This window comes from Meleagris gallopavo, chromosome 10 (assembly GCF_905368555.1).
Source record: "Meleagris gallopavo chromosome 10, MGAL_WU_HG_1.1, whole genome shotgun sequence".
Classification (NCBI taxonomy): Eukaryota; Metazoa; Chordata; class Aves; order Galliformes; family Phasianidae; genus Meleagris; species Meleagris gallopavo.
Window position 1 is genome coordinate 20,461,393 of NC_139413.1, and position 16,654 is coordinate 20,478,046.

Consider the following 16,654-nt stretch of genomic DNA (forward strand, 5'->3'; position numbering starts at 1 on the left):
AGGCCCCTCTCCTCTGCCCACAGGTGTGCTGAGGTCCCAGGCCAGGTGTGGGCTGGTGGCTCTCACACCACCTGCACTCAGAAATGTGCCCTGCATTGCTCTGCACCTGTCCCAACTCCTGGCGCAGCACCACACTGAGATGAGCACAAACCCACCCGCTGGGTCCATCACCACCCCAGCTCTCAGCCCAGGCAGACTCACATGGCTGCCCTGCCCTGTGCAGCCCCCAGAAGCAGTGGAGGCCAGGCTGGGCTGACTTGGGGGGCAGAAGCGCAGCCGCCTGCATTTATTTTGCCTAACAACAGTGATCTCTCTGTGTATTTTCATTCTGTTTTCCTCGGCTCAGCTGCCTCCTCAATGAAATGTTTCCAAAGCAGCCTGGCTTGGCGGCGTGCCAGCCCCCGGCTGCCAGATGAATGGGCGGAGGAGGAGGGACCCATTCCTCTTCTTGACACAGCATCGCTGCACAAGAGGCCTCTGTTGACATTAGGACTGGCTGTTCCCACTCTTCCTGAGAGGATCTGCCTGGATCAGCACAAGGGGCAGAGGCAGTGGGTTGACCTGGTGACCAGCCGTGGACAGCAGGGTACAGCGGTGCGTCCTCCTATGGGGTGGTGGCACAGCTACGGGCACCAGGGGACCACAGCATCAACCCCAAGATGTCACCAATGTAAAGAGCCCGTTGAACCCTTCCAAAACACCCTGTTCCCAGCCCAAAGTTTGGCAGGAAGAGAGCTTTGCTGCTGCCTGGGATGTCTGCAGTGAGGAAAAGTCTCTGCTTGGCTCTAGTGGAAAAGAGGCCGAGCAGCATCGATAAGATGAATTGGTTGTCTCAGCAGCACCGGCAAAATGAGCGAGAGAAGCGGAGCCCGTGAGGCTCGGCCTGCTTTGTTTCAATTACAGCAGCTGCCAGAAGAAGAAAATAACCTTGATACTGATGGCGGAGCAGCAGACAGAGGTGCCCTTGTGGGTGCTGGGAGCAGGTAGAGGAGGAAGGGTGAGGAGGAGGAGGAAGAGAGATGGAGCCAGGGAGCAGGGTCCTGTGGGACCTCACACACCGATCCCAACCAACCTGACCCAACCCATCCCCCTGGGGAGCAACTTCTGACCCCCACATGGAGCCACGTAAGTGGAAAAGCCATCCCTTTGCTCCTGGCTCAGTCAGAGGTGGGGTGGAGGGGTGGGGGTTCTGTGCAGAGCTGTGCAGGATGGGATGGGCTGTGGGGCTGGGACAGGCAGAGGGCAAGGTGCAGGGCTGGGGAATGCAAATCTCCACTGGGTGCTGCTTTACAGGGCCCATGTAGAACCCAAAACTCCTTCCTACGTCCCAAATCAGGTGTTGTAATAAGGGACATGGTTTAGTGTGGAAATTTTGGTGATAGGTGGGCAGGTGGACTCGATTCCAGCATTGTTGAATCTATGATTCTTGTGCTGGTAGGAAGCCCCACAGACCTCCACCCTCTTGGGGAAAGGAGAACCCAAAGGCCAGGCCAGGTAGAGTTCACTTCACAGAGGCTTTATTCATCATCTGGATGTCCACTTCACCCCAGGACCCCCACCCACGTCCTCCTCCCAGGACTGCGGGCTCTGAAGGCAGCCCCTTGTTTTCTGACAGGGGACACGGCCACCATCTTGCGGCCACCCACCACCACTGCACATACCCGTGCACAGGGTGGGAAGGTTGGGACGCAGGGAGCAATGACCCCCGTCAGCACTCCCCTCCTCCAGGCTCACCCTGGCGCTCCGGGTGCACCTATGGGTCCCAGTTCTACCCCTTCAATCCCTGCCCCGCTGCTCCGTGAGGTGTCAGCCTGTGGTGACCGAGGAGGTCCTGGTTTGCACCACGGGCATCATTGAGCACAGAGAGGCAGCAGCAGAGGAAGAAGGGGTAGAACTGAGTCTTAGGGCCAAAAGGTCAGCACCTCTGGGTGCCAGAGGGGGATTTTCAGCCCTGGACACTGGGTGGAAGCATGACCCACGTGGAGGGGGCTGCATACCAACGCTGCTTGTGGCCAGCAGCACAAAGCAAGCCTTTCAATGCCTCTGGGAAGAGAGCCAGCGTGGTGTGCATGCTATGGATTCTGCCCAGATTAGGGATCGTGTCCCTCTGGCGTCTGCCCCTTGGGATGGAGTTGGCCATGGGCTCCATGGTGGTGGTGAGTGTGGGCAGGTCTGTGGTCCCCGCTGGGCTCTGGGGCTGTCCTGCTGCCAACTGCATGGTGGTGAGGATGGAGATGGTTGGGTTGGTGGTGGGCAGGGGTCTCGGACTCTTTCTCCTCCTGTTTGGGAAGTGGGGTCAGGGTCGTAGGGACCTCCATGGTACTGTTGGCCTAGGGAAAACAACACAAGGTCTGGTGTGTTATGGCTGTCCACCAGGACCCTCGGCAGGGACATCACGGTCCCAGCACGAAGCCACATGATGCAGAGCCCAACCCACAGCCCCTGCAGCCCCGTACCTCCTGGGTGCTGTTGGTGTAGAGGGAGCAGTTCCCACAGAAGTCCTTGCGGTGGGTGAAGCGGATGGCGGACTCGACGTAGGGCAGGTGCAGGAAGCTGTAGGGCAGCTGGATGTGGAAGGCCAGGCGGCCGCAGCTAGGGCAGAGCAAGGACGGGCTGTGGGGGCGGCTGGCTGCCTCATCCCCACATCGCCCTCCCAACAGAGAGCCCTCCCAGCACCACGTCACCTCCCAGCATCCACTCCAGGGACAGGAGCTCACCGGTCGTAGACGAGGAAGTCGTCTTTGTCACCTCCCAGAAGCTGCCACACATCAGGCTCGTGTGGCTGCTGCTGGAGGACGGGGACGCCCGGTGGGGCATGGCGCTGCAGCTCCCCGAACATGGCGCGGGACAGCGGGGCCTGCTCGTTGATGATCATATAGCGGACATCGCTCACACCCTGCTGCCCCAACCGCTCCCGCAGGGCCCCGAGGCTGTGGGGAAGGGCACACTGAGCGTGGCCGCCATGCCGTGGCCCAAGATGGTGGCGGGGTGGAGCGGGGCAGGCCTCACCTGCGAGCCTGCTGCAGGCAGAAGTGTCAGCTAGCCTTCAGCAGGGCCACCACCGTCACCTGCCCTGCCGTCCCTTCCATGGGGCTGGAGCCGTTGATCCGCCACGCCGGGGCCTCGCGGCACAGCCAGCTGCCGTTGGTGGCCCCCTCAGAGGCCGTGGCCAGCCCCAGGCAGGAGGCCAGTGCCAGCAGCAGCGGCCCCATCCTGGCACCGGGGGTGAGCTGCAGGGGAGGGAGGTCAGTGCCCCCATGCCCTGCCTCCCCAGGGACCCACATTGCATTGCTGACCCCAGAACCAGGTCTGGTTTCGGGAGCCCTATATCATGGCCACAGGCGCAGCGATGGTTTAACCTTGAGGCCACCTTGAAGGTCCTCTTGTCCTACCAAGAGCTTTGGGGTGCACAGACCCTTAGCCCCGATACCCCCAGGATCCACCCAGTGTCCCTTTCATCCCACTGCCCTACAGCCCTTCCCACCCCACAGAGTGCCCCCTCCCTGCAAATTCGATGGGCAAGGGGGGACACAGGGCAGGGGAACAACCCATCAGTGAGCTGGTAGGAAGGATGACCCCAAAGCCAGCCCTCTCCCCCATCAGAAAGAGCCCTCAATACCGCACTCCTCACTGCTGTCCTCCGGCTGGACCTTGCTCTGCTCCAGGCAGCACCCAGCTGGCCCCTGCCTCCCTTTTATCTGCTGACCACTCTCTCCGCCCAGGAGGAGGAGGAGGAGAAGTGCTCCCCATTCACCACCGCCTGCCTGGGGACAGCAACAAGGCCGTCTCTGTGCCCATTGAGGCTTTGAGCTGTGCTGGGACAAAGCGGTGCCTGGTGTTCGGAGAAGAGCTGGGCACGCAGCCCTGCAGCCATGTCACGCCAGGCAGGGGTGGGTAGCAGTGCCAAGGGTCTGGCTCTCCCATCTGGGACCACGGCATCCCCAAAATCTGTGCCCTGCATCCTGGGGTGCCACCCAGCTGTGCATTGCCACGTTTTGCACCCAGGGCCGCCAGGGTCCCCCTGTCCTCCTGCCCAGCCCCGCACCGATGGGCTGCGATGGCCTAAAAAGCTGGGGGACCTTCCCCCCCAGAACACTACATTGGCCCCACACGGACATCTCCACAAATATTTGAGCAGTTTATCGCCTCGGGGATCTGTACAAAAACATGATAAGCCAGGGAAGGGCAGCAGCCATAAACAGAGCGGGGAGAGCAGTGTGGGAACAGGACATCGAGAACGGGGCCGGAACGGGGCCTCAAACGAGGGCAGGGGGCAACGGGCTGCCGGGGCACCGCGGTGCTGGGAGGAGGTACAGCCGAGCGGTCCCACCCGCCGCGCCGCTCCGCACCGCCCCCAGCGCTGCCCGGGGCGGGCCCGGCCCGGCGTGCCCCGCGCTCGGCGTGCCCGGAGCCCGGTGAGCCGTGCGGGGAGAGGCGGTGGGAGCGGGGCGCAGGGCGGGGCCCCATCCCGGGGCCGGGGGCTGCCATCCCCGCAGCGCTCCGTGCCCGTCACCCCGCGTGGCTTTAGGACAAGGTCAGCACGGTGCCGCTGCGGGAGCTCTGCGCTGGCCTCGGCGGGGGTTACTGCGGTGCACCGCTGGCGGGCAGCAGGGCATGCGGGACCATTTCGGATGCGGAGCCGCCCCGTGCTCCCCAGTCTGCCCATTGCATACAGGATCGCCCCCAACCCAAACGCCCATCCGTGTTGCAAAAATCACCTCGAGGACAGTACGGGAGCATGTTGGGCTGCACCCAAAGCTGAGGGGTTAAGGGAGCAAAGTGAACCCCAAAGGGTTATGGGGATGGCAGTGTCCTCGGGCAGCCCCTTGCAGCTGCAAAGAGACACTGATTTAAAACATTCACGTTTGAGTGCACACGGTGGGGTCTCCGCAAAACGGGGACACAGCTCCTACCCCTAGGCAGCGAGCCGTCCCTTGACGTCACTGTCTCCCCTGCAGGACGCCCGGCCATGGCCGCCTCGCTGAGCCGCCCGTGCTTCCTGTCCCTCCACGTGCCCTACGGGCAGGGCTGCGCACAGGACCTGGCTGCCGCTTTCCGCTTCCAGCCCGTGGCCGTGCGGGAGACACCGCGTGTGAGGCAGCTGGCGCTGCGCCGGGGCGCTGCCGTCTTCCTCCTCAACCAGCGTCTGGCGCCGGCCGGCATCTCCAACCACGATTTCCTCTACGACGTGGACCCCCGTCCCACCCTGGGCACGGCCTCCAACGTCTGCCTGGAGGTGGATGACGTGCCGGGGCTGTGCGCGCAGCTGCAGAGCCGGGGCTGCACCCTGCCCGTGCCCCCCACTGAGGTGAGAGACGAGCGCGGCTCTGTCACCTACGGCGTGGTGAGCTCCGCCGTGGGCAACGTCAGCCACACGCTGCTGGACCGCTCCCGCTACCGGGGGCCCTTCCTGCCCGGCTTCCAGCCTATACGGGGAGCACCTCCTGGGGACGGCGTGGAGATCTCCCACTTCGACCACATCACCTACGTGTGCCCGCGGGGCGGCACGCAGGCTGCTCTGGAGTGGTACCAGCACTGCTTCGGCTTTCGGCACTTCTCGCTGAGCCCGCGGCAGCAGCCGGCGCAGGGCTTTGTGCTGGGTGGGCACGGGGCCGGCATGCTCCTCCGCGCCCTGCAGAGCTCCCAGGGTTCCGGCTGCAAGCTCGTCCTTGCCGAGTCGCTTTCTGAATCCATCCCGAACCAAGTGGACACCTTCCTGGAGCAGCACGGCGGGGCCGGCATCCAGCACGTGGGTCTGCGCACGCCTGACATCGTGTCAGCCACCAGAGCCCTGCAGAGGGCGGGCGTGCGGTTCTTCACCCCCCCTGCTGCCTATTACAGACAGGGGGGCAAGGAGGAGGAGGTGCGGGATGCCGGGCAGGATCCCTGCACACTGGCAGATCTGGGCATCCTGCTGGACACCGTCGTGCATGGGGACAGCGGGCAGCTGGGCGGCAGTGCTGGGGTAAGCCCTGCGCAGAGTTACTTGATGCAGATCTTCACCCATCCCCTTTTCTCTGAGGAGACCTTCTTCCTGGAACTCATAGAGCGACGTGGAGCTCCTGGCTTTGGGGAAGGCAACATACGGGCGCTGTGGAAAGCTGTGCAGGTCTATATGGACCAGAGGCAGTAGAGGCCGGCAGTGTCCCTTCTCTCTGTCCCAACCCTGGGGCAATACACTGCAGAAATAGCAACTGATAGCTGTGGCACAGACCTGAGCAACATGGTCCAAGGCACTCAACCCAGACACACTCCAGTGGTGCAGAACAGCGCTCAGAGATAGGTGCTGGGAGCTCTGAGCAGCCCCCAGGGGAGATGGAAAGGGGTTTCTCCCCCTTAACCTGAGGTGAAGGACCTTCTGCCTCGATTTCACCTGAATCTAATGAAAGTTGTGCCTGCAGCATGCGGCTGAGGACACTGCTGGCACTGCCACAACCTCATTGTGGGGGACAAGGAGGGCACTACAGACACAGCTGTTTACCAGCAGCCATCATCCAATGCACCACAGGGCAAGTGACTGCCCCTTCATCACCTAAATTAAAGAATTAACCTGAAATAACTGCTGTGGGATTTTTTTTTCCTGCTTAAGATTTGCCAGGGTGAGGACAAATGGACCCTTTCCACTGTCCAGGGTGGGTAATCCCTTAGGCTGGGGCCACCTATCCTTCAGAGCACCCCAAGGCTATAGGGCATCCCAGACAGCAGGGCTGGCACCTGCTGTTAGCACTGAGCCATATGCATGGGTGCAGTAACACAGAGACCACTGCGTTGCTTTCCCAGTCCGGGCACAAGCATCCCCCACGGGCAGCCCCAGCTTAGTGCTGTGCTGCAATGGAGGTCAGAAGTCACTTCAAGCAAAAAAAAAAAAAAAAAAAAAGACAAAAAAAAACACCAAAAACAGAGACCCTTAGGAGATTTATTAAAAAACCCATGGCTCATATTCAGCAAAAAGAAACATAAAAAGGGCTATGGGAATATGGATGTGAGGGTACAACAGCACCACAGTCACTGGCTGCTGGCCAATGCTCAGGCATGTGTGAATGATGGAAATGTGGCCATATCCTTCCTGCTTTCTTCTTGCCAGAGAATCTCTATGGCCAGGCCAAGTAACCCCATGCCCAGGGCAGGGGAGTGAGCCCAGCTCTGGGTCGCATCCAGCACCGCACCAGCCCCTTGTACAGCATGTATCTATAGGTGCACTGTGGAAGGTGGTGATGTGCTGATGGCTGTGGGGCTGGAAGAAGGCACAGTGATCGCTACAGGGGCACCGGGGGACCTGCAGCTGCCCCACGCAGGACTCACCACAGCACAGGACCTGCTGGTGTCAGCTGCCAAAGGTTTGATCACGGATCGGTCTGTGCCCGGAGGAAGGCGCGCAGGGAGAGCTGAATCCCTGTGGGGGTGCTGCCTGCTGCCCCCAGCTTTGACTCCCGCTTCCGCTTGGAGCCCTGCAGGACAGATGCTGGGGCTAAGCCAAGCCCCAAGGGTGCCCAGGGACACCTCTGGGGCATCAATGGTGGGGGGAGGTGGGGCTAAAATTAGGGCAACCATGGACAGAGCTGGCCAGGCATATCTCCCTGCTCCAGGCTGGGGAGCTCCCAGTGCAGCCCCAAATCCTTGTGCACGGCACAGGGCAGCCCTGCACACACTGCTGCGCTGCCCACCTTGGCACGGCCGCTCTGCACCCCACGCTGAGTCTCCCGCGCCTTTAGCACCTAAAGAAAGCATGAGAGTGCTCAGAAATGGATGGGACCCCATGTGGGATTGCCCCACAGCAGCTGGGGGGATGCCAGGGGCACATTCAGCACCTCATGAAGAGAAGGGAACATCCCAGGTCCCCCTAGTACCTTCTTCATGGCAGTGGACACAGCCGAGGCACGGAATTCCTCCTCTGTCACCCAGCGGGATGGGGACGAGGCAGCATCCAGGACCACATCCCCATCCAGGCACAGTGAGTAGACCACATACGTCTGGTGAATGTGAGAGAAGATGTGGACAACCTGTGAGGGGACAAGAATACACCGTGATAGGCAGCATGCAGGCAGAGCTTGAGAACGGTGACATCAGGGAACGGGGATCCTCCCTCTGTGTTGCATCCCCCATAGCACAGCACACAGTGCCTGGCCCCACGCTCACCTCTCCGACGAAGCACAAACTCTGTGTCTGCACAGGCTGCCTTGTCCATACCCGCAGGTGGTCAGCCAGCATCTCCTTCTGCTGCTCCTCCTGCAGGCCCGGAGCCAGAGGGAAGCTGGGGAATTCCCAGAGCCCAGCCAGGAGCCCTGTGAGAGGGCAAAGCATGGGTGTGAGCTGGGGGTGCTGAGGCCCAGGAGGCTCTTTTCTGCACCCCAGGAGAAAGTGCCATCCCACAACTCCATCCCAGCACCATTCAGTGCCTGTGCTCTGCTCCCGCCTGGCCCCGTACCTGAGCTGGGTCTCTGCACAATGAGGTACTCAGGGACCCCAAGGTGGCCCCTCCGCTCCAGCACACATGTGGCTGTCCGCTCCACTCGTGGCTGCTTCTTTGCTGCTTTGCGGGGGAAGTTGGTGACCCCCAGGCTGCTGTCCCACAGCTCGGCAGCAGGAAGGCACAACAGACAGTCTCCAATCCCTGCAAACATCAATGCAACAGTCAAAGCACAGCCCAAATGCAGAGCTGCCACAGCAACCAACCCAGGTGCTCACCGCAGTCCTCAACATCAGGCACCAGGGTGGTCTTTCTAAACAGCTTCTGAGAGGCAGAGGCCAGCTCCTTCTCCACCTGTGTGGGACAACAGCACGTCCAACCCCATCTCCGCGTACAGTGACTTCCCAGGGCTGGCACCAGGTAAGAGTGCAGGACTCAGTACTCAGCCAAGTCTTGCTTGATGTTTCAGAGGAGGTTTGGGGAACCTTCTGTAACCCTTATAGGGACAGCTAGAGGCCTCTGCCACCCATAGACTGTCAAGGGATGGTTTGGAGGGCCATTCTTACCCTATGCCAGGCATGGCAGTGCTCCTTCACTGGGCACTCCCCACACAGTGGGGATTTGGGTGTGCATACAGTTGCCCCCAGCTCCATCAGAGCTTGGTTGAAGTCCCCTGGCCGGCTTCTATCCACCAAGATGTTGGCCATGTTCCTAGGAGCGGTGACTGTGAGTGACATGGGGTTCTGCATGCAGGAACTCCATGACCTCTGCTTGCCTCCTGAGCCCATGACCCCCATGAGCTCCCGAAGCTCCTGCTCCTCCAGCCTCTCCCTTTCAGCTCAGCTCCCCATGGCTCCTAAACGATCCTGCCCTCAGCCACCAACACACAACCACAGCCGCCACCAGCACAGCTCTCCTCACCAGAGGCAGTCAATGACAGCCAGGCTGCTGGTGTCAGCACCAATGCACCGCAGGCGGCACAGCACACGGATCACATTCCCATCCACGACACCGGTAGCCTAAAGTAAGAGTAGGGATCAGCAAACTGCAAGGTGCAGGTAAGGGGCAGGGAGACAGCAATAACAGGAGTTATATTTCCTCCGGACAGCTCTCACCTGTCCAAATGAGATGGATGCAATGGCTCCTGCTGTGTATCGACCCACTCCTGGCAACAGCCTCTGCAGGTCCTCAGCTGTCCTGGGCATGCGGCCGGCCAGCTCTGACACCACCTGCAACAGGGCAGCCAACATCAGCTGAGGAGACACAGTCTATACATGTGATAAGGAGGGTGCTCAGCCTCCATGGCCCCGTGCAACCAGCTCAGCTACAGTGAGGCAGAGCAGGCACGAACCAGCAACCACCCACAGGGCACAGATTGCTTAGGACCAGCACCTTCCTTGCTGCCTCCTGCAGGCGTTTTCCTCGTGAGTAGTAGCCGAGTCCTGCCCACAGCTCATTCACCTCCTGCCCCACAAGACACAGCATTAGGGGGATGCGGGGAGGGCAGTGAGGGCTGCACTTGGCACCACAGTGCTCACCTCCAGCGATGCTGCTGCCAGCGCTTCCAGTGTTGGCCACTTCTACAAGAGGGAAGTGACAAGTTCAGGATGAGGACAGCCAAGCGCTGCAGATGGGAGTCTGCCACAGGCAGAGAGTAAAGCCTCCAAAGCAGGAGGTCTGGAGGGACTGCATGAGGAACAGTCACCTGCATCCAGCGGTTGTAGTAGTCGATCACCGTAGCCACTTGTGTCTGCTGAAGCATGATCTCAGACACCCACACTGCCGGGAGCAGAGAAGGATCAGTGCAGAGGTGCCAATGCCACTTCTCACAACGTGTGCCCCAGTCACCATGGTGCTGTGCTGATTCCAAGAACTGCAGCAGCACTCAACTCTGCAGCCCCCTCCCCATCCTCATTCCCACAGGATTTCTCTCAGGCCCAAAGTTGCCTCTCAGATGCAACCAGGGATGCAAGCAGCTGTTTACAGGAACAGCACTAAAGCCACAGCCTACACAAGGCTACGTTGTATCCCGTGTCAGGCAACAATACATGGGATACAGCCACCCTTATTCCTCACCTGCATACGCCCGCCTGTCAGCATCTGGCTCAGCTGCAGCCTGAAAGGGAATGGACTGTGAGAGACAAGGGAACATAGCATTCGCTGTAAGGAGACCCGCATACAACATAAAACTGTTCACTGCCCTTACCAGCGCCCTCCAAGGAAGGTCCCGCCGGCTTTTGTCATACCAGGTGAGCAGGCGGCCACGTAGAGCATCGATCTCGACGGGGTCACCGAAGAGATGCAGCGCATGTGGTCGCGCGGGAGCCTCTGCCGGGAGAGCGGCACGGGGGTCGGGTCCCAGAAGGGGCTACGGAGCTACCCAGGCCCGGCCCTACGTGCTCCCCACCCGCCCGCACCTTCACGGAGCGACGCGCCCTTCCTGCTGCCCTCCCCAGTCGGGGCCACGCTGCCGCTTCCCTGCCGCCGCCGCCTCAGCCCCTGGGCGGCCGCCGCCCGCAGGCGGCTCATGGCTGGGAGCCGCGGGACACACGCGCGCTTTTCCCGGGAAAATGTTTCCCTTCCCTTCCCGCGCCCCGCCCCGTCGCTTCTCGGGGACAAATCAGAGCGGGCGGCGCGGACCCGCCTTCCAAGTCTGAGCCAATCACAGCGCGGCGTGAGGGGAGCGGGTTCGCCCCTCCCTTCAGGAGAGCCCGGGAAGGGGCGGGTCCTGGCCAACCAGTTTTCCCCGCCTGTTCTCCCGCCCGGCACGGCGCGGCATCAGAGGCCCCGGAGGAGCCGCCCACGCTAAACGCCCGTTTGCTTAAAAATGGAAATTCCATCAGAAACCGGGCTTTGAACAGCAAGAAAAAAACGTAATAAGCTACCAGATTTCGAGACCGCCTCCGCAGGCCGTCAGTGCGGGGCTCGGGGCCGAGCGGGGTGCGCGGTGGAAGCGGGCGGGCCTGGGGCAGCCCGACGAGGAAGGCCCCGGGGCGGCGCGTGGGGCAGCGGCGGCCATGGCGCGGGGACAGGTGCCGGTGGTGGACGTGCAGAGCGACAACTTCACGGAGCTGTGGCCCTCCATGGTGCTGGCGCTGCGCACCGCCACCTTCGTCGCCGTGGACACGGTGAGATGGGCGCGGCGGGGGTTGCAATAAGCGGCCGGGCCGTGCCGCTGAGCGTCGTTTTCCCGCAGGAGCTGAGCGGCCTGGGGGCCAGGAAGGCGCTGCTGAGCCCGTGAGTGCCCGCAGGGTTGGGGGGCGGGGGAGTGCCGGGTCCCCGCCCTCCGGTTGTCGTTGCGGAGAGCGCGGAGGGGTCGGTTCCGCGGACTCTGGACGCCTCGGCGGTTGTGTCTCCGGTAGGTGCATCGACGAGCGCTACAAAGCCGTCTGCAACGCCGCCCGGACGCGCTCAGTCCTGTCTCTCGGCATCGCTTGCTTCAAACAACTCCCAGAAAAGGTAACGGCAGCTCCCCGGGGCTCGGCCCGTTCCTGTCATCCCCAGCTCTGAGGGCCCGGTTCTGATCTTGTCCCGCAGTCCGAGAACACGTTCCTCTGCCAGATCTACAACCTGACGCTGCTCTGCACGGAGGATTACGTCGTCGAGCCGCAGTCGGTGCAGTTCCTGGTGCAGCACGGCTTTGACTTCAATAAGCAGTACTCCCAGGGGATCCCCTACCACAAGGGCAACGACAAGGTACAGAATCACTGCCTATCCTTCCTGTGAATCCACGCTCTGGGGCTGATGCCCTCATTCATCACAGCTTGCTCTGCTATGAGCTGCGTTCCCCTGCAGCCTCTGGCTCCCAGCTGCTGTGTGGGAACAGGAGTGCAGCACAGCCCTTTCTCCTCCCTGTTGTTTTTCATCACTTGTTGCAGCTGCTTCTCCAACTACGTGGGCATTTCCTTGGTCAGAGCACAGCATGGTTCTACGTTGTGTTCTGCTGTAACAAGCTCTGACTTGCCATTGCACCAGAAGTCCTCAATGTGTTAAGACTTGATGACTAATTCTTCTTTTAGGGCAATGAGAGCCAGATCCAGAGCGTTCGGACTTTTTTCCTGGAACTCATACGAGCAAAGAAGCCTCTCATCCTCCATAATGGCCTGATTGATCTCGTCTTCTTGTACCAGTGCTTCTATGCTCATCTCCCAGACAGTCTTGGAACCTTCACCTCTGATCTCTCAGAAATGTTCCCAGCAGGAATATATGACACTAAATATGCTTCAGAGTTTGAGACCCGCTTTGTAGCATCCTACTTGGAATATGCTTACAAGAAATGGTGAGTGGCACACTGCTATTTAAAGCTCTGGGACAAAAAGACAAGGGAGTCAGTTTCACTTCTTTTTCCAGACACAGGACGTAGGTCTCTGTATTGTTCCCGTGCTGAAAAAGGTGCTCTTTAGTGCTTCCAATTCTAGGCTGGGTAGGTAAGGGTGCATCTTGTAATTTGCTCTGTACAGAGAGCAGCAGCAGAAAGATTTCAGTCTTCCGCTGGCAGTAGTTTAACGTCATTTAACTGAAAATTGATTCACTGCATGGCTATGGTCCAGCATTGCCACAGGGATATAAGCAGGAATACGTGCTGAACTGAGCAGGTTCACCCTTAAAATCTGGCTAGAGAGCAGGGCTGTTCCTGCAGAATCTGCCAGCTGTGACAGCTTTGTAAGGGATGATGCAGGTGAAGAGTGGGTGCTCTCTGCACATCTAGATGCTGACCAGCTCTGCACATACAACCCTTGCTTGCCCAGCAGTAACTCCCAGCTGAAGGTTCTGCTCTTGTTCCTCGGCCTCCTGTCTTGCTTCCTGTCCTCAGCACCTCTTTCAGCTGTCTTTCAGGAGCTGTGTCAGTCTGGCTGATTCTGCTCTTGCTGCACAATCTAAACAAACTCAGGCAGTGATATGGCCACTTGAATCTATTAAGCCAAAGTCACACTCTGTGCAGAAATGGTGTTGCAGAAACTTAGTGACTGTTTTGCATCAATAAATTCTATTTTGATATGCCTGAAAATGTTCAAGATGGCTGTTCTCAGGCACAAGAATATTTTATTCTGACAGGATGAGGATACTTTTAACTGATCTCCTAAGGTTTGAACTCACATTTCTAGTTATGTTGTCTTCTGAAGCAGTTGGGACAAAACAGTTCTTGCTTTTTCTTGAGATAGAAAGCATTTCTTTGTTGTCTGCATTGCCCAGGTTTGCTTTGTCTGGATGGTGGTTGCTAGGTACACAGTGACACCTCACTTCAGGCATTTCCTCTTTGTACAGTAGCATTATCAGAAGTAACACACACCTTAGCTTGATGTTAAATATGAATGGCACCGTGTGTCTCTTTCTTCAGTAACATCACAAAACACAATAATGTCTCTGCCTGTATTTAGGCATACAAGAAACCAACATTTAAATCAGCATAGAAACAACTACTTAATAAAGTTCTATTCCCTGCACCGTCTTTGCAGGCCGTTAAACTGAAGCTAGAGCTCAAGAACAAGAAATGAGAGGAGCTGAGAGTTGGCTCAAAGCAGCATGTTTGTACCAGCTCTGTGCTGGGGTGCTTTTGGCAAATTAACCACAGTAACTGCATCCTCTTGTGTGTTCCAGCAAGCGAGAGAACAGCAAGCTGAAGGACTCCAGCAGCCAGCACATCTCTGTGGAGTTCTGCAGCTACCCTGCCAACATGTCACGCTACATCGACTATCGCCACTGCTCTCTGGAAGAAGCAAGCCACAGCGAGGGAGAGGCAAATAAGGTGCCTGTATGTGAGAAATTCTCAGTAAGTAACATGAATCCCTGCTTCCAACCTGCCTCCATGGCAAAAGCCACATGTGGGCAGAGCAGGAAGTAGAAGGAAAGCACCTGGGAGGTTCCATTTGTTTGCTTCGCAATACAGGGAAGACTTTCAAGCTTCAGGTGACTTTGAAACTGAAAAGGCAACAACATGCTCTGTTCTGAGGTAGCACATTTCACAGTTTGCATTTGAGCCCAAGGTTCAAAGAATAGATAAAATAGCTCTAAAAGAGAACTAGTATTTATTACAGTACTCATTGCTGCCTTGGCTAGGCTTTTTTATTGCTGTCTTGGAAGGGCTTTAAGTTCTAAGTGTCCTTGGCTTGTCTTCTAAGCAAGAAGTGCTTCCTCTTTCCTCCCCCGTCGCTCAATTAGATATAGAAAATATTACCTGTCTGCAGCTTCTGGAATTGTAGTATGGTGTGATCCACAGCATCTCAAGTTCTGGCACTGCTACAGAGGTTATCAAGGAGTCCACCTGATCCCAGCTGGTTTCACATGCTTCAGGGGAAAAAGGAGTTTTTCTAGATGATGCTGCACATTATTTTCACACAACAACATCAGTTAGGAAAACGTCAGGAACTTTCTCAGCAAACCACCAACTCAGTTACTCAGAGCCTTGGTTGGTGACTTTTGAGTATGACCAAGGACAATGATTACAAAATCCCCTCGGGCCCCCATTCCAGTGGTTGACCACTCACTGTGAAAAATACCTTCTTGGGTGTTTAGTCAGAATTTCCCATTAGCATTTCACTCGCGCTCTTCTCAAGAAGAGTTTGGCTCCATTTTTTTCCATAACCTCTGCTTTAGGTAGGTGAAATCCAGCTATTAGTTCTGCCCCATGCCTTTAGGCTCATCTTTTCCAGGACTTCCTTAGCCTTGCACTGTGTGCACTATATTTTGTCAGCTCCCTTCTGCACTCAGTGCAGTTTGTCAATGCCTGCCCTGTGATCTGGTGCCATAACTGGACACGGTGCTCCAGTTCCAGCTTCACAAGCCCTCAGTTGAGGGGAATAATTAACTCTGCTCCAAGTTGCAGTGATAGGCTACTCTAACTGGGAGGCTCGTGGTTACAGATTTCTCTTTTTCTCTCTAGGCCTATGGCTGGTGTCCAAATGGAGTGAAGTGTCCACAGTCTCATAACATTGACCTCATAATTGATGAGGACGATAAGCTTTGTGAGAAAGCGAAGAAACGGAAACAAAGGCGGAAACGTCGGAAAAATGCAGAAGAACCGGAAAAGGCATTAGAACAGGAAAGCTCAGGGAAAGAAATGGAGCCAGTTCAGAATGGGGAAGAGGAACCACCACGGAAACAGAACTGCTATGAACCTGCCAACACTGATGGCAGGCCACTAGAGGAGGAAAACTCTACTGCTATGGAACCAGAGGGCAGCTCAGACACCAGTACACACGGTAGAAGGCAGGAAGGGGATCTGAGGAGCACTAAAGAAACTGCTGCTGTGAGCCCTTCTGCCAAAGGAAATGCCCATGACAGTGATCAAGTGGAAGGGAAGTCAGAGGTCCTTGCTGGAATGGTCTCAACCAATCACCCAGACATCCCTGAGGCTGAAGCAGCATGTGCTGCCAGAAAGCAAAATGCATCCCAAGGGCCATCTTCACAAGTGGGAACCCACCGAGCTGGCTTTGATGCCTTCATGACTGGCTTTATTATGGCTTATGTCTGGATGCTTAAGAAACGAAAAAGCACAGGCACTGATGCAGAGCCATGGTGTCCGGACTGTCATAATAAGCTGTACCTCAGTGGGAAATCAGTGCCACTTCAAATAGTGAAAAGCTCATTTTCTAAATCTTCCACAGCTCACAACCAGAAGATGAAATTGGTCTGGGCCACTGGATAGAGCTACGAGATCCTCACTGAACTGGGTGTTTTTCCCCCACAGTTGTTAAAGGGGAGCAAGTTTCTTGTCCTCCATTTTAACCTCTGACCAATTAAATTGTTCTCAATTGGAGTTCCTTCTGGTGTTTCTTAGCTGGACTGAAAGCATGGGTAAGGTTGGAGGGGGGGAAAAAATGCACTTCTCCAACTGTATGCAGGGCAGCAAGTTCTGTTGAGTGCTCTAAACTGAAAGTGTTTTGAAATAAAAAACAAAAAACAGACCAGGTTTGTATTTCTAGAAAGACCACATAATAGCTGCTTTAGCATGGGTATCACTTCTTGAAGATGATGAATAGGGTAATTCTTTGATTAACCATAAGAGGAGACAGAGGCCACATCCTCCTCCCAAATTGTGTCTTTATCCTTACCATATATAGAGCCTTACTACCTGCTGCCACTTAACCCAGTGGTTTAAGATGGGACAGATCTTTTTCAAAATGAAAAAGGTCAAACTTGCCTTACAACAACATGCCCATCAGAAGCAAGCAGGCTGTTTCTTCAGCATACGCTCTGATTAACGTTCAATCAAGTGTTAGTCTCTCAATCATTGCTGGTAGGGAAATT

General features: G+C 57.2%; 4 protein-coding genes across 9 annotated transcripts; 2 read left to right on the forward strand and 2 right to left on the reverse strand.

Annotated features, from left to right (window-relative positions):
- Window positions 1-1,500: 1,500 nt before the first annotated feature.
- Window positions 1,501-3,771, reverse strand: LOC100546913 (selenoprotein Pb). 2 transcript variants are annotated; one of them, XM_010716185.3, is made up of 5 exons: window positions 3,620-3,771; window positions 3,010-3,230; window positions 2,718-2,930; window positions 2,457-2,592; window positions 1,501-2,330 (listed from the first exon to the last, which is right to left on the reverse strand). In XM_010716185.3, the coding sequence occupies exons 2-5, from the start codon at window positions 3,210-3,212 to the stop codon at window positions 2,091-2,093; spliced, it is 792 nt and encodes a 263-aa protein (XP_010714487.2). In that variant the 5' UTR covers window positions 3,213-3,230; window positions 3,620-3,771; the 3' UTR covers window positions 1,501-2,090. The 2 variants fall into 2 exon arrangements, with proteins under 2 accessions (XP_010714487.2, XP_019474349.1); XM_019618804.3 differs by having other exon boundaries at window positions 3,625-3,757.
- Window positions 3,772-4,265: 494 nt separating this feature from the next.
- HPDL (4-hydroxyphenylpyruvate dioxygenase like) lies at window positions 4,266-6,567 on the forward strand. Of its 2 annotated transcripts, none has more exons than XM_085232313.1 (2): window positions 4,266-4,415; window positions 4,959-6,567. In XM_085232313.1, the coding sequence occupies exon 2, from the start codon at window positions 4,970-4,972 to the stop codon at window positions 6,131-6,133; it is 1,164 nt and encodes a 387-aa protein (XP_085088439.1). In that variant the 5' UTR covers window positions 4,266-4,415; window positions 4,959-4,969; the 3' UTR covers window positions 6,134-6,567. The 2 variants fall into 2 exon arrangements, with proteins under 2 accessions (XP_085088439.1, XP_010714486.1); XM_010716184.3 differs by having other exon boundaries at window positions 4,396-4,534.
- Window positions 6,568-6,896: 329 nt separating this feature from the next.
- Window positions 6,897-11,018, reverse strand: MUTYH (mutY DNA glycosylase). 4 transcript variants are annotated; one of them, XM_085232307.1, is made up of 16 exons: window positions 10,825-11,018; window positions 10,614-10,735; window positions 10,484-10,538; window positions 10,113-10,186; window positions 9,946-9,987; window positions 9,800-9,871; window positions 9,523-9,636; window positions 9,329-9,426; window positions 8,974-9,118; window positions 8,686-8,761; window positions 8,426-8,611; window positions 8,137-8,282; window positions 7,848-8,000; window positions 7,665-7,715; window positions 7,303-7,448; window positions 6,897-7,226 (listed from the first exon to the last, which is right to left on the reverse strand). In XM_085232307.1, exons 1-15 carry the CDS (start codon window positions 10,934-10,936, stop codon window positions 7,344-7,346), a joined length of 1,551 nt encoding a protein of 516 aa, XP_085088433.1. In that variant the 5' UTR covers window positions 10,937-11,018; the 3' UTR covers window positions 6,897-7,226; window positions 7,303-7,343. The 4 variants fall into 4 exon arrangements, 3 of the variants coding, with proteins under 3 accessions (XP_085088433.1, XP_010714623.2, XP_085088434.1); XM_010716321.3 differs by having other exon boundaries at window positions 6,897-7,448; window positions 10,484-10,523; XM_085232308.1 differs by having other exon boundaries at window positions 6,897-7,448; window positions 10,825-10,951.
- Window positions 11,019-11,308: 290 nt separating this feature from the next.
- TOE1 (target of EGR1, exonuclease) lies at window positions 11,309-16,311 on the forward strand. The gene is made up of 7 exons (XM_085232311.1): window positions 11,309-11,535; window positions 11,604-11,644; window positions 11,770-11,866; window positions 11,945-12,103; window positions 12,427-12,686; window positions 14,006-14,177; window positions 15,288-16,311. Exons 1-7 carry the CDS (start codon window positions 11,425-11,427, stop codon window positions 16,050-16,052), a joined length of 1,605 nt encoding a protein of 534 aa, XP_085088437.1. The 5' UTR covers window positions 11,309-11,424; the 3' UTR covers window positions 16,053-16,311.
- Window positions 16,312-16,654: the final 343 nt, after the last annotated feature.

What these genes read in the sequence shown, in the direction of transcription:
- HPDL (XM_085232313.1), top strand. Translation starts at nt 4,970, where the DNA reads ATGGCCGCCTCGCTGAGCCGCCCGTGCTTCCTGTCCCTCCACGTGCCC.
- TOE1 (XM_085232311.1), top strand. Translation starts at nt 11,425, where the DNA reads ATGGCGCGGGGACAGGTGCCGGTGGTGGACGTGCAGAGCGACAACTTC. An exon ending in GAATATGCTTACAAGAAATG is followed by an intron (nt 12,687 to 14,005) that starts GTGAGTGGCACA and finishes TGTGTGTTCCAG; the next exon opens with CAAGCGAGAGAACAGCAAGC. An exon ending in CTGTATGTGAGAAATTCTCA is followed by an intron (nt 14,178 to 15,287) that starts GTAAGTAACATG and finishes TTTTCTCTCTAG; the next exon opens with GCCTATGGCTGGTGTCCAAA.
- MUTYH (XM_085232307.1), bottom strand. Translation starts at nt 10,936, where the DNA reads ATGAGCCGCCTGCGGGCGGCGGCCGCCCAGGGGCTGAGGCGGCGGCGG. An exon ending in GGGCGCGTCGCTCCGTGAAG is followed by an intron (nt 10,736 to 10,824) that starts GTGCGGGCGGGT and finishes CTCTCCCGGCAG; the next exon opens with AGGCTCCCGCGCGACCACAT. An exon ending in GCTGTCATTGACTGCCTCTG is followed by an intron (nt 9,119 to 9,328) that starts GTGAGGAGAGCT and finishes CACCGCTCCTAG; the next exon opens with GAACATGGCCAACATCTTGG.